This window comes from Lithobates pipiens, unplaced genomic scaffold (assembly GCF_037356315.1).
Source record: "Lithobates pipiens isolate NorthernLeopardFrog02 unplaced genomic scaffold, aLitPip1_a1.2 Scaffold_16, whole genome shotgun sequence".
Lineage (NCBI taxonomy): Eukaryota > Metazoa > Chordata > Amphibia > Anura > Ranidae > Lithobates > Lithobates pipiens.
The window spans coordinates 248,539,952-248,555,320 of NW_027507748.1; the positions used below are offsets into that span (position 1 = coordinate 248,539,952).

At 43.4% G+C, this 15,369-nt stretch overlaps 1 protein-coding gene across 2 annotated transcripts in view; it reads right to left on the reverse strand.

Moving 5' to 3' along the window:
• PIK3C2B (phosphatidylinositol-4-phosphate 3-kinase catalytic subunit type 2 beta) overlaps window positions 1–15,369 on the reverse strand; it is a 935,041-nt gene that overhangs the window by 534,449 nt on the left and 385,223 nt on the right. For both annotated transcript variants that reach the window (XR_013274472.1, XM_077481256.1), the window contains exon 11: window positions 8,521–8,716. Coding sequence is in view for 1 of the 2 variants with exons in the window: in XM_077481256.1 (XP_077337382.1) it covers window positions 8,521–8,716 (196 nt within the window). In the remaining variant the exon portion in view is untranslated. The remainder of the gene's footprint in view (window positions 1–8,520; window positions 8,717–15,369) is intronic.

Here is a 15,369-nt window from a genome sequence, read left to right on the forward strand (position 1 = left end):
CAAACTATAGCAAGCTATTAAAGCTTAAGGGGTTTGGCAGTTGGAAAGCAAAGGGGATTCAATTCTTGACACAACTGTATAATGGTCACGTTCTCAAGTCCTTTATGGAGATTCAGGCAGAGTTCGGTGTCCCACACACTGATTTTTTTCAAATATCTGCAACCAAGACATGCTTTACAAATGCAGTTCAGACTTACACCGCTCCGACTGACTGATCATGCCATTGTACAGTAGATCCTAATGGAGAGTGAAAAAAAGGGTATGATCTCCAGGGGATATGGTATTATACTTAATGCACTTCAGGATTCCCTTAAACTACCTTGCAGGTGTAAATGGGAGGATGATGTGGGACCAATGGAAAGAGACGTGGAATCTTTGCCTCTCCTCTGCCCCCTTGGTCTCAGTGTCAGCCTCGCAACAATTGTCACACCTCTATCTATTGCACAGAGCCTACAGAACACCTGTAAGACTTAATAATTGGAGACTTCATGAAACACCCCTATTTCCAAAATGAGGGATCATGGTGACCTTCTACACATGTTCTGGAAATGTCCAAAGCTATTTTTGGTATTGGACTGGGATTCTTGGGGTTATTTCCCAGGTGTATACTGTCATTCCAAAAACTCCCACAGAATGCCTGTTGGGTGCCTTGGAGGAGATCTTAACTCCTGCTGCCCACACACCGATAATCTGACTACTTTATGTAGCTCGAAAATTAATAGCGCAACTCTGGATTACCCCCAGGGACCCCACCAGGCAACAATGGATCAACCAAGTAAATAAAATGTTAACAGAAAAGCTAAGCTATCAACACAGAACTGCTTCCCACAATTATTAAACAATGTGGCAGAAATGGTTGAAAATTCCAGGTTTAGCACCCCACCAGTTGGTCAAATACAGACTATTACAAAGATAAAGAGCCAGCCAGAATGGAACATACGGATTAGAGAGCACCTATTCAACCTCTGAATAGAGATGTTGTCGGGGTTGGGCGAGGCAACCTACCAGCTTGAAATAGGCTCCTGGGGCTCTGGGAACAGGTCAAATCCTTTAGCTTATACCGGATGTGTGTTCTGAATATTTTCATGTTTTCTTTGTTTTGAATGTTTTTGTTTTTTTCTTCTTGTCCTGCACAGCCACTAAAAATATAGGAACCTTTCCCATTTCCCTGTATAAATGTCCCTTGCGGACTATTGTAACATATATGTCTGATGACGACTGTACTGTTATATTTTGGAAATATATACTTGTTTGTGGCATGTGATAACTCAAGTTTAAATAAAAACTTTTTTGATAAAAAAAAAAAAAAGTGGTCAAGTAACTATATACCTGTTGCTTTACCAAAATATGTAGAAGAATATATATCAGCTTAAACAGAGGAAGAAATTTGTTTTTTTATATTGGGGGGGAGGGAATATTTATTATAGCAAAATTGTCACTCTTTATGATTAGAGCGCAAAAAATAAAAAAAACGCACAGGTGATAAAATACCAACAAAAGAAAAACATTTGTGGAAAAAAAAATGACATACATTTTGTTTGGGTACAGCCTCGCACGACTGCGCATTTGTCAGTTAAATCAACGAAGTGCCATATCACAAAAAATGGCTTGGTCATTAAGGGGGCAAATCCTTCTGGTCCATAAGTGGTTAAACTCTTGAGTATCTTCCTGCCCGATCATTTCAAAGCCATTGTTCCTAATTTTTTGAGATTTTTTTTAATGACTGACACAGTACCACTGGTATGGCGAAAGGCCAAAGTGGTGCTTATAAGTGGTACTATTCCCCCCCCCCCCCCCCCGAGCGAAATGAATTATGCTTTGCTGCTGTTTTTTTTTTCCTTCCTCTGGCTCAAATGTGGGTATAGGATTGTGTATATTAGACTGATTTTTTTTTTCCTGTTTATTGGTTGAACTAGGTGATCTTGTATCTTTTTTCAAACAGACTATGCAAGACTAACTATGTACAGTTGTAAGGTGGAGGTGGGATAGGCTTCTCTGAAGAAAATGGTTTTCAGGACTCGTCGAAATGTGGACAGAGTAAGAAAAAGTCAGGCAGATTGGGATAGGGAGCTCCATAGAATGAGAAAGGCTCAGGAGAAGTCCTGGAAGCAAGCATGGTAGAGGTGACAAGGGAGCTAGAGAGCGAACAGAACTATTTGGTTTGTATTTTGAAATTATTTTGTTGGGTGAGCAGAAGCCAGTAGAAGAAAAAAAAAAAGTGTAATCGCAAAAAGGACCACTAGGTAGTTCAATTGGCAGGGGCACCCAATGTGGTTGTTCAAATGATAGACATGAGACGTCTGCTTTAGTAAAACATTCAACTGCTTAATTTCAAATAAAACGTGTTTCGTGGCTTTAAATTGCCACTCAGGTTAAAGTGGTAAAATTGGTACCTAGTATTAGCTGGTAGTGAGATCCACTCGAGGAATATTCTTTATTGGCCACTAGGTGGAATGTAGATCTTGTGGAGGATGTCTAGGTGGATCACATGCCAGTGGAGAGATTGGCAGAGTGGGGTAGCAGACACTTAACAGTTGGACAAGGTGGACAAGTCTGCCAGCAGCATCATCACAAATTCTATCAATCCTATTATTGAAGTGTTTGGAAATCTCCTGGGCAGTTAGTAAGTGGGAGGACGAAGTGGGAGGACGAAGTGGAGAGTTAAAGGTAGAGAAGAGTTGATGCGAGTGATAAAATAGGTCTGCTTGGCAATGAGGAAACATGAATTGTATTTTTAGAGGGCAGATTAAGGCTTCATGCACACTGGATGATTTTATAGCTACTATTTTTGGCTTCAGGCTTCTTTTTTCTACAGCCAGTTAACTCCCCAGCATCTTTACCTGTGTGTCCATGCCCACATAGGCTTTTATCAGTGTTTTCCCAGAACTGAGAGTTTTTCAACTGTATATATGCTCTAACTTTGACAAACGCTTAAAATTGTGGCTATTTGGCATCTATGGACATTTTTGAGCCATATGCCTTCATGGGAGTATAATTTTGCTAAGAAAAAAAAAATGCTACTAAAAAAATGCTGCAAAACTCATTCTTCAGCTACAGCTTATGCCACTGCCATTTTTAGAACATCCAGTGTGCATGAGGCCTTATAATGGTTGAAGACTTTCTGAGTCTTACACGTCAGATTTATTGCTTTAAGTCAAAGGAGGAGGTTTAACTGATTCCAGCCCCTCCTCCCTTTCGTCCACTAGGTCTAGGAGATTGAGCTCTGAGAAGACAACCATGGGAGAGGGGAGTGGGAGAAGCAGAGAAGGACTCATGAAGCCAGGTTTTAGTAACAGCAAGTAGAGTAAAGGAGTTTGTAACAAAGAGGTAATAGAAGTGAGTATGTTGCAGACAGAGGGGGCATTCCAAAGGGTGTGGGAGAAGGGGAGGATGGTTATGAGAAGAGGAGAAATGGAAACTAAATTGTGTGGATTGCAACTGCTGCCAGAGGGTGTAGGCAGAGGATGCATTAAGTACAGGTAAAAGATGAAGGCCTAGGATTTGGGGATATATCTCTAGAAGTTTGGAGAGACAGAAGGGTAAGAGGCAATATTGGACTACAATCTATATGAAAAGACATGCCTTAGCATTTTGGGGGGATTATTAGTATGTGGATTTAGAATTAGGTTGTGATGAGTGCAGTAATAAACAAAGGACAGAAATATGGGCAATATATACAGGCTGTGGGGTGGAAAAGAGAGGTGAAGGAAAGACCTTTTAAGGAGAGAGAACACAACAGTGAGAAAGAGATATAGAGAACACATGTTACAGAGAGGAAAGAAAGCTGAATAGGGAAACAAAGTCACCTGTTTACTGGTGTTTTTCAAAGTAGTTTGATGTAGATTTGCGTTATGTGCAATCACATGAAATGCAGAGCAGAATTGACAATTATTGAACCTCAGCACATGCCACCCCAGACATGTGCTTCCCCCATAAAGGTAGTCTAGCGTTATACTATGGTGGGTGGAAGTAGAATTTCACATTTAAGCCAGCAGTAGATGGTTCGTATCTTGACTGGTTCAGCTGTGACTAGACAAGATTTGAACCATCTATGGGCAGGCTGATTGTACCGAAGTCGATCCATGTATCGACTTGGGTACAACCAGCATGATGAATTTTTCATGTGATTATTGCCAGCAGCTAGCTCCATTTGCAATAAGCAGTGTGTGTTCTCCCAGTGGGGACGGCTCCCCCTGGTGACTGTGTTGATGGGGAAATCGTGTGATTTTCTTTCCTGCAACCCGGTAAATCAAGCTGGTAAATCAAGTGTTAATAAAAGACACACGGCAAGCAGAGCAAACTTTCTACACCATGATCAAACTGCAAGAGGACCAAGAGGGCAGAGTTATAAAGATAAAGATCAGCCCATTATTTAGGTAAGACCTTAAAGCACAAAATAAACTTCACAATAATATGGACAGGGCTACAGATGGAGAAAGCAGCAACGACACAGTTTACCATAAAGACTGAGAGCAGTCAGTCTTTATTCAATTTTAGGTGGATGTAAAGCAGCAGCAATAAAAATGCGGAGTTTACCATAAAGATAATAAGAGCAGTCAGTCGGTATTCCTTTTTAAGAGCAGTATGAGGGTCGGTAAAAAACAAAGCTTATACTCACCTAGGTGGATGTAGCATTGATTCGATGCTGTATCTGTCCCCTGTCAGCTCTGCAGTGAGCACTGAATGATCAAACACAACTGATCGTTCAGTTCTCCCCCTACACACTGAGCAGAGAGCCACGGCTGTCAGTCAGAGGATCTCTGCTCCTCCCTCCAGCATGTACTGGAGCGCTGGGCTGGGGTGGAGTGGCAGCAGCTGGCCCAGGCTCTTAGAAGTGCAGCTGCAGCTCCAGGGAGTGACATCAGCCGCGCTATAAGCTGAAACTCCAGTGATCCATAGGAGAAGTATAGCCAAAAAGCTTTGGCTAGAATTCTCCTTTAGGCAGCTACTGTTACTGTTGGATGTTTGATTAGGACAGAGATATCAGAATCAACCACATGAACAGCCCACTTCTTGCAAACTCTTTTTTACTGAATAGAATTCAGCAAAGATTTTAGAGGGAGTGAAAATCCTTTGAGGAGTGACCCAGTCTTCATAAACTGCAAATTCTATTTGTACATTAACAGAGAATGTTTTGCAGAATTTTGGCCTCTTTGTGCCCAATGGTGCAATGCAAGGTGGGGAAGTCTCCATTCAAATAGTCTACGCCATGGCTACAAGTGAGGGTATTCCCTCTGCATGAGAGTTCAGAAGATAGGTTAAATGTGTCTGGAAGGAGTAGGTGTAGACCATCCTAAATTAATTTTGGGGAAAAAAAGGCAGGAGGAAGCACACTAGTACATTATAGTAACTGTAGGCAGAAGCAGCAATCAAGTATGTGACCAGTGGAGTGATTTAACACCTGGTCACCCAACCAAAACTGAGCTTTGAGCGGTTGAATTTTAGTGCCTAGTATATAAGATGCAAGCTTTGCCAGTCACAGTATGCATACCCCTGGCCCTGGATTTGTCTAGCATCCTGTGGCAGATGCAATGAGTTCCAAGTTGAGCATGTATACAGGGTCCAGTACCCTAACCAAACATACAGGCTGTCCCCAGAGTGTAGGGTCCATGTAGGTTGCACCAATCCATATACACTGCTTGTCGTAAGGCGTTAGAAGACATTAAGTCTGTTGATTGAAGAAATTAATTTCTCTGCAAGGTCCATCACCTTCAGCAACTAGCAAAAAACTGGGGAATCACAAAATGGGTTAAGGGTGAGACATCCTGGATGGGCGCAGGGTGTCCTTAAAAGCTTGTTTGTGTCCAATCACCTGAAGGTGCATGCCTCAAACCTATGGTGCATTTTTGAGTTGTCTGTGTTCTGCACTGTATGAATAAAATGGAGTTCCATTTTAAGGGCAAATTCTGATTAAATTATATGGTGACCCATTATAGGGAAAAACTTTTAGGCCCCGTTCACACCTATTCACAGGACATTTCAAAATGCATTCATTTTAATGAGGCTGGTTCACATATTTGCGGTGCATTCGCACTCCGCGTTGCACAAAAAAACTCTTAGTTTTCTAGGCAGTGCGGTCCGGCTCAGGTGCATATTTAGGCCCATTATCTTCTATGGGCAAGTATCTGATCCTAAGATGTGTTCCGCTATCAACAGGATAAAATACTGATGCAATTCTGAGCTGATACTGATCAAAAACTGACATGAAACACTGAACAACTGAGTTTTCTCTGCACAAGGAAACCTGAGCTTTACTTCACACCGCACATGTGTGAACCCAGGCTCAAAGTTAATACAATAATAAAAAAAAATCTGTCATAGTAGCATTGCACTCTCTATGTCACTAGGTTAATATAGGCCAAAAGGGAGTTGAGAATCTAACAATTTAAGGAGCCACCTGGACAAGAACAATAAAAAACCAACATTACCCTGTATTTCAGTGCCATACTATTGCAGAACAATTAAAGCAACTGCCTTTTGCTCTACAGTTGTGTGGATTCCCTACAAATTTCCAGAATGAGAGAAGGAAATCTGTTGCACAGGAAAAGATGAACAGGGATCAAGCATGAGGCCGTGTAATAAATATAACGATCCTGCAAAGACAGCTGCAACAGGAACAGTTTCATTCAGCAATGCAAGATGGTTCTTTCACAGTAGGCCATAACATTTTAATTGTTTTCTTTTTGTTCATGCATAAAATAATTTAAGCAATTTTAATAACAGAAAAAAAACTGCTTTTATGTTAAAAAAAAGTGAACACACATTTCAAAAAAGGGGAATCCCTACGCAGAAAAATCGGCGTGGGGGTCCCCCCCAGGTCCATATCAGACCCTTATCCGAGCACGCTACCCGGCCGACCAGGAAAGGGGGTGGGGATGAGCGAGCGCCCCCCCCCCTTGCTGTACCAGGCCGTGTGCCCTCAACATGGGGGGGTGCCTTGGGGAAGGGGGGGCACGCAGCCCCCCCACCCCAAAGCATCTTGTCCCCATGTTGATGAGGACAAGGGCCTCTTCCCGACAACCCTGGTCGTTGGTTGTCGGGGTCTGCGGGGGGCTTATCGAAACATGGGAGCCCCCTTTAATAAGGGGGCCCTGGATCCCAGCCCCCCACCCTATGTGAATGAGTATGGGGTACAATGTACCCCTACCCATTCACCTGTGAAAAAAAGTAAAAAAAAAAAAAAAAACAACACACAAGGGTTAAAATAGTTTATTGCATAGCTCCGTGGGTCTTCTTCCGTCTTCGGGGGTCTTCTCGCCGGACTCCTCCGCTATCTTCTGCTCTTTTGCTAGCTCTTTCACTAGCGGAGGAGCCCGGCTTTCTTCTTCTTCGCTGCCCTCTTCTTCCGACTTCAGGGGTCCTGTCCCCCTCTTCGGTTCTTCTTGCCGGGCCACTGTGTCTTCTTCTAGCTCTTTTACAAGCGGTGGCCCGGTCTTCTGTCACCGCTGCCGCCGTCTTCTGTTCTTCTGTTCTGGAGATGTTGCCTCGTCGCTGCCTCCGGTCACAATGGCAGGGATGCGGCGTGCGTCGACTTAAATAGGGACATCACCGGATGATGTCCCCGCCCATTATGATGTCACAGTCCCAGCATCCTCTAGGACTGTGACATCATAATGGGCAGGGACATCATCCGGTGATGTCCCTATATAAGTCGCCGCACACCGCGTCTCTGCCATTGTGACCGGAGGCAGCGACGAGGCAACATCTCCAGAGGAGAAGAACAGAGGGAGAGAAGAACAGAAGACGGCGAAAGCGGTGACTGAAGACAATGTACCCCATACTCATTCACATAGGGTGGGGGGCTGGTATCCGGGCCCCCTTATTAAAGGGGGCTCCCGGATTCCGATAAGCCCCCCGCCCGTAGACCCCGACAACCGCTGTTGCCTCAACATGGGGGGTGCTTTGGGCAAGGGGGGCCCTGCGGCCCCCCCACCCCAAAGCACTTTGTCCCCATGTTGATGAGGACAAGGGCCTCTTCCCGACAACCCTGGCCGTTGGTTGTCGGGGTCTGCGGGAGCGGGGCTTATCGGAATCTGGGAGCCCCCTTTAATAAGGGGTCCCCCAGATACCGGCCCCCCATCCTATGTGAATGAGTATTAGAGTACCCCTACCCATTCACCAGGTGAAAAAAAGTGTAAAGAAAAAAACACAACACGTTTTTAAAATAATTTATTGGACAGCTCTGGTGGTCTTCTGTCTTGGCGCTGGAAAAGTCCGGTTGTGTGTGGGCAAGTCCGCTCGTTCAGAAAGTCCGGTGGACCTCCGCTGCAAAGTCCGGCGGTTTGTCCGCCAGACTAAGTCCGCCAGATAGTCCGATCGTGTGTACACAGCATGAGAAACAGTCACCTAAAACTAACTAAAAATCTAAAGGTAAAGTATTCAGCTAGCGGTCATGAAAGTGGCAATAACAATACAGTTGTATTTCAGGGACAGTAACTTTCAAACCTCAAAAACGCACAATACACTTTTGTCACAAATTTAAAACGTATTATAGAAGACAGCAGATTTTCTTCATCTTACCTGGTTACCCATGCAATGGGGATACGATGTGCAGCATAGATCGTGAAGGATAGGGGACTGGTGAGAAGTGAAGAATCCTGAGTCAAACTTTGCTTGTGATCAGAATGCCGCACTGTCTGGAAATCAGCACTGAATGCATTACAGTACAACTGGACTAAATCCAAGATGGCTGCTGTAAGGCTCTCAACCACTTTCTCTATAAGATAGATAAACAGAAATGGTAAAATTTAGCCTAAAATAAGAGCAGTAATAAGTAAAGCATATTAATATTAAAAATGTATTTCATACTCTTTTCAAAGGTAACCATAAACTGAAAGTAACAGTTTTACCTTACTTATAAATATATTGTGCTCAGTATGTCCCTATACTTAAGAAGGGATGGAGTCCCTCGAAGCATGCCTGCCCTTAATCTATCCATTATTATATATGTGCTCCAACTTAAGGGACTCAAAATTTAGACAGTTACAACTGCAGTACACTGGTGTGCCGTGACGTGGCCTCTGCAGCTTAGCCATATACCTGCCAACTTTACTGCTTGTTTTAACATGAACTGTTAGACAGGGTTAATTCATTTGTTGCTGGCTGGCACATGAGCTTGGAATTTTTCTTTGTTGTTTTTGACATGTGTCACCCTTCCATGTGCTCCTTGCTGCAAAGGCCAGTTATAGGTTGGGATGGTTGCCATTTGTTTGTACTGGGTCCTCAAACATTGCCAAAAGTAAATACATTTGATTGACATTTACTAAATGGAATATTCACTGCTCCCTGAATACTAGGTATCAGTCGGTACATATAAAAGACACATTTTAAAAAAAATGCATTGTTATTAGGCATGCAACTAAAAGGTAAAACATGTCCCACTATTTGTATTGCTCCCTCACCTCCCATTAAACGAACCTGAGTCCTATCTTGATCCAACACTGTGCCCTTTTGAAGCAGCGCTATTCTCTCTCCTCCTCTTCTCATAGCATCAGACAGCAGCGGGAGCCAATGGCTTTTATTTAGAGTACTGTATGTCAGAGATCGAAGCCGTGCTATTATATTCTTTGGCAGCAAGTGAATGTGTGGAAAGTTTGCACACAAAGTAAGGTACAATCCAACATTTGCACCGGGGAGCTTAACCCTGGAGCTACATCCATATAAGGACCTTTAACAACCTAGTGGTAGATCATTCCCTTACATGGACCAGCTAAAAGCAGCAATTAATTTTGCAGTATTCCTATATCCTTGGTATACCTAATATATATCCCCTTTCAATTGCTTCAGAAAAAGCATCAACTTGGAGAATTAAAAAAAAAAAATTGTACTCAGGTTAAAACTAATTTCTCCAGTAGTTAATTTGGGGGGACAGTCATTAACTTTTGAGGTTATGGGTATTGCCACAGCCTCTTTGATGTCAGAAACTAGGCATAGCAAAGGGCACAGCCCCATCTACTGGCTATGCCCTGCATGTAATAAAAAGCTCAGGCGTAGCAAGCTAATGTATAGTAATGGAAGATAAAACATCTTTAAGCTTGTTTCCACTTTTGCAGACAGATTTGAACACCACTTTTTTTTTTTTTTCAATCAAATTTTTATTTATTTATTATTAAACATACAAACAATATAAGAATAAATACCCCCCCCCCCCCCCCAAAAAAAAAGGTATTGAAAATCGGAAAACGCACAACATCAACAAAAGAAACAAACAAAATAAACAAACAAAATAAACAAACCTTGAACCTCTCAGACTAAAATAGCTTAAGAATATAGTACAAAACATAATATTATATAGACACATGGATATATTTTACACATCAAATTGTTCACCCCTAGTATCAAGCATCAGACTATGGCAACTTCCTCTATGCAGCATCAAATTCTCTACTGGTAACGCTCCATCTGGGATTATTCCCTGTAGTGCAAGTTTGGGCGTCCCTGTTATCTCAGTGGAGCATAATAAATTTAGGGTTATAAATATTTCCCAGTAACAATGAAGCTTTGGACATCGCCAGAGGATGTGGATAAGAGATCCATTAAATAGAGAGCATTGCAGACATAACAGTGTTATATATTTTCCCCAAAGCATAGAGGTTTTGTGGGGTGTAATGAGCCTTATTTATGATAAAGAGCTAAGATAACCTTTGGGAGGGTGAGATGCCCTGGGAAGAGTTTCCAGCGCACGCATCCAGTCCTCCTCATCTATATCCTCTATGTCTCCTTTCCACCAGGCAAAAACATTTTTTTGTTTTCCAATATTGCCTATTATTTGTAAATTAGAATAAAGGTCTCCTATTAATCCTTGTTTTGTGCAGGTAATGGAAATTGTCTTTGATAGAATTTTAGGGTGTTTATACTGTAATTGGATTTTTGAACTTTAAATTTGTAATGGGTGGCATAATTGGAGATATTGGTCGAAATTGTTCATTAACCGATAGTGGTCTTTTAATATATTAAAAAGGAAGGAAAACATCCCCTTCATATAACTGATAAAAAAATATTATGCCCCTTTTTTTCCAATCTAAAAATCAGGAAAGTCTATTCAATTCATAAAGGTAGCAGCCAGCGCATATAGACAAATGTTATGTATAACTTATAGTATAATGAGTATTAGTTCGCACTGCTTCCCATACCCTATGAATCAAGTAAAAAGTAGGGAATTTTCTTTTATTATAAAATTTACAGTGGGCACATAGAGCTCTTTCACACCGAGCGGCCTAGGGCATCAGCGGTAAAGAGGAGCTATTTTTAGCGCCTCTTTACCATCGTTTTAGTGGCACTATTCGACCGCTAGGGGTTAAATCTGTCCGCACAACGCTGCCAGAGTGGCATTTTGCCGGCAGTATTGCATCACTGCCACTTTGATTTCAATAGGGAGGAGCGGTGAGTTTATTGCTCTTTCAGCGCTCCAAAGAAGCCCTGCCAGCGCACCGCTCCAGTGTAAATGGAGCCGCTTTTTTCAGGTGCTATTTTTAATGCTCTAACGGCTGAAAAACGTAAAACTGTTTTTTTTCTTTGTTTCAGTTATAACATTTTGCAAATTAGTAATTTTTCTTCAGAAATTTTGGCCAAAATTTATACTGCTACATATCTTTGGTATAAATAACCCATATCAGTGTATATTTTTTGGTCTGTGTGAAAGTTAGAGAGTCTACAAGCTATGGTGCCAATCACTGAAAATGGATCACACCTGATGTACTCATTTCTTGAGACACTAACAAGCCAGGAAAGAATAAATACCCCCTAAATGACTCCTTTTTGTTAAGTAGACAATCCAAGTTATTTAGTAAGAGCCATTGTGAGTCTTTTGAAGGTCCGGAGGAGCCGACGGTCAAGGACATTCCCGGGTGCGAGCCCCAGGGGGTGCACAGGAGCACGAATCTGTGAGGACGTCCATGGACGCCCCCCCAGAATAAGCCGACAGCTCTGTAGCCGTATTTCGGCTATGGACCAGTCGGCATGTGGTTAATTGAACTAAAGGGTATTTTTTGAATTGGGATAATATCTTCTTTGTGGGGTCCTGAATGTCCACTACCTCCCAGCCACATCAATGTTGTAATTGTGATGCAATAAAGTATTATCTTGCATTAGGTATTCCCCTCTTATCTATGGCCTGTTGTAATGTTTCAAATCCAATTCTAGGTTTTCCACCCTTTCACACAAAATCCCTAAAAACCAAGCAGATCTGCTACATTGGCACTTACGTTATTATTATTATTCAGGATTTATATAGCGCCAACAGTTTGCGCAGCGCTTTACAATATGAGGGCAGACAGTACACTTACAATACAAATCAATACAGGAGGGATCAGAGGGCCCTGCTCGTTAGGGCTTACAATCTAGAAGGGAGGGTCAAGTTGAAACAAAAGGTAATAACTGTGGGGGGATGAGCTGATGGAGAAAATGAAAATACAGTTAGGTGTGGGTAGGGTAGGCTTCTCTGAAGAGAAGTGTTAACATGGTTTGGCCGTTGCAATGCCCTCAAGATGACGCTACTGCCCAGGGTGCTATATTTGCTGCAAGCGCTTCCCATTCGCCTTCCTCCAGTGTTTCTTAAAAGGGTGAACTCACTGTTCAGCGATTTCATCTGGTCCTACGGTAAACCTCACCTTAACAGTGGAACTTCCGCTGATCGGAACCCTCCCCCCCCCTCCGGTGTCACAATTGGCACCTTTCAGGGGGGAGGGGGGTGGAGATACCTGTCAAAGACAGGTATTTACACCCACTTTCGGGCATAGACTCCCGTGGGAGTCTATGCCTCTTCCTGTCCTGCCGCGCTGTCTGCTGGGACACACACGGGTCCCAGAGACAGCGCGGACAACTCCTATTGCGCTGCACGACTCGCGCATGCGCAGTAGGGAACCGGGAAGTGAAGCCGATTCGCTTCACTTCCTGATTCCCTCACCTAGAATGGTGGCGGCAGCAGCCGAGAGCCGAGCGATCGATCGGCCTCGGCTGCCGGCATCGCTGGAACCCGGGACAGGAGAGTGTCCATTTATTAAAAGTCAGCAGCTGTAGTATTTATAGCTGCTGGCTTTTAATATTTTTTTGTAGGTGGAATCCCTCTTTAAGATGTAACTTCTCCACCTTGCAAAGCATAGGGAAGGAGTTGGTCTCCCTGATGTAAAAGCCTATTACAGAGTGGCACAACTCACCTGGTCAGTTGACTGGCACCCACATGCAGCAGTGAAACAGTGGGTGGTCATGGAGATGGAGGACTCTGGAGATACAGCCATGAGCTGGCTGTGGATTTCATCACCACTCCCAAGGACCCTCACTGGACACCCTAAATTGGGTAGCAACCTTCTGGTAGCTAGGGACGCATTCAGACATACCTCTGTGTCACCGCTGCCTTCTCCTATGGTACCGGTGTTGGGCAACCCGGAATTCCCCCCAGGCCTTCAGAATCCCTGTTTCCAGCATTTGGTTGTGAGTGGGAATCTCGGAGACTTGTGGACTCCGATTGCCGGCTGCTTAACTTTCTGCGTGGGTGTTTATGGACACAGGGTGCATCTCGCCAACTGATGGAATTGGAACTCCTGTGTCACAGGGGGGAACCAGTCCGCCATGGCCTTTCAATAATATATGCATCTCTGATTTGGCCAGGGGATGGATACACCCCACCCTTCCTAACCAAATGGGAATCCGACTTGAGAACCCAGTTTAACGACTCCCAGAAAGAGAAGAAGATTCTTCACTTCTCTCAGAAGTCCTCTAAAGCCACAAGGATCCAAGAGACAGGTTACAAAATCTTGACCAGATGGTACAGAGTGCCAACCACTTTGCACTGTTTCTTCCCACATGTCCCCAGTGTTTGCTGGCATGCAGAGGAGCTGAAGGGACGATGTTACAGATTTTCTGGGATTGTCCCAAACTTGCCCCCTTTTGGTGCGAGGTGACTTGTACAATCAAACACTTGATCGATGTTAACCTAGAAGGGGACCCGACAGCCTGCCTGCTCCATCTATCTAGTAGACTGATCAGGAAATATAGGGCCTCGCTCACAAACCAATTGCTAAATGCGGCCAGAGCATGCATCCCCTGTTGGAGATCAAAAAAACCCCTATCGAAAGCTCTGTGGTACTCAAAGGTGAAAGAATTGAGACATGGATGATCTCACTGCCACCTTGCATGACAGGGAGGAGACCTTCCGAGAGACCTGGCGACCCTGGAACCACTTTGTGTACACGGACGCATATTTACAGGAGATGGCACACACAAGTAAGCCCCCCCCACCCCGAACCCGTCCTATTTCCTGGGCGAGAGGCCTCCTATGCTCTCTCTCTCTCCCTTCATCCCCTCACACCCAGCTTCCTCCGCACTGGGACTCCTCTCAACCTCTACCCCCCACTGCGGCTGTTTCCTCCACCCTACATCCCCCCTCTTTTTAGTTACCATTAGTAAACCCAGTGATGGGATATGCCTTTCAGATATGCTGTATATCATGGTTTATATTTTGCTTTAATATCGCCCCATCTATGGGTTGATTTAGGTCCCAGGGGAGTACTATGCTTTGTTATGTAACCTGGAAATTCCAAGTTAAGATAGCTCATTCTACTGTATAATCCACATTGTAGTATAGCTTATCTCAATTTTTTACTTATCGAAGCATACATGCCTTTGACATAAATGTTTGTTAGACACCCTAGTGTGGTGCATTGAGCACTTTACCCAAATTAGTATATGCTGTTATGACCACATACTCTTTACAATTCTGAGCTTATTGTTTTCAGCCCAAAAAATCCCTAAAAACCGAGTCAATAGTTCTAAATAATCACAACATCAACCATATGGGGCAATTATGCAATACATATAGCATTTGAGGAATCTGCACCATCTTCACCAAATTCTTTCTTCCCACCATGGACAACAGGAATTTACTCCATGTTTTGCTCAGATGTCAAACAATAAGAGGGAGTATATTCTTGTCTGTATATTATGTCATATTTGGTGAAATTAACAATCCCAAATATTTAAATGATGTAAGCAGGGCCATCTGATGAGCCTGGTGTGGATGCTCCAAACGCGCAGGGTCCAAAAGCAGAATTATGGACTGGTCCCAATATTGAATCCTGAAAAGGATCCATACAAGTCTATTAAGTACATAACTGTGGACAGGGATGGGCCTGTATCCTCCAGAAACACTACAGTGTCATCCGCATAGAGTGCCATCTTCTCTTCACCTGTAGTTCTACTAAATCCCACAACATTTGTAGAAGAGCGAATAGCCTCAGCTAGTGGTTCAATGGCCACAGCCAAAAGAAGCGGGGATAAGGAACATCCCTGCCTTGTCCCTCTGGTCAATGAAAAAGGGGCTGATACGCCTCCATTCACTTGCACGTGTGGAGTCATATAAAAGTTGTATCCATT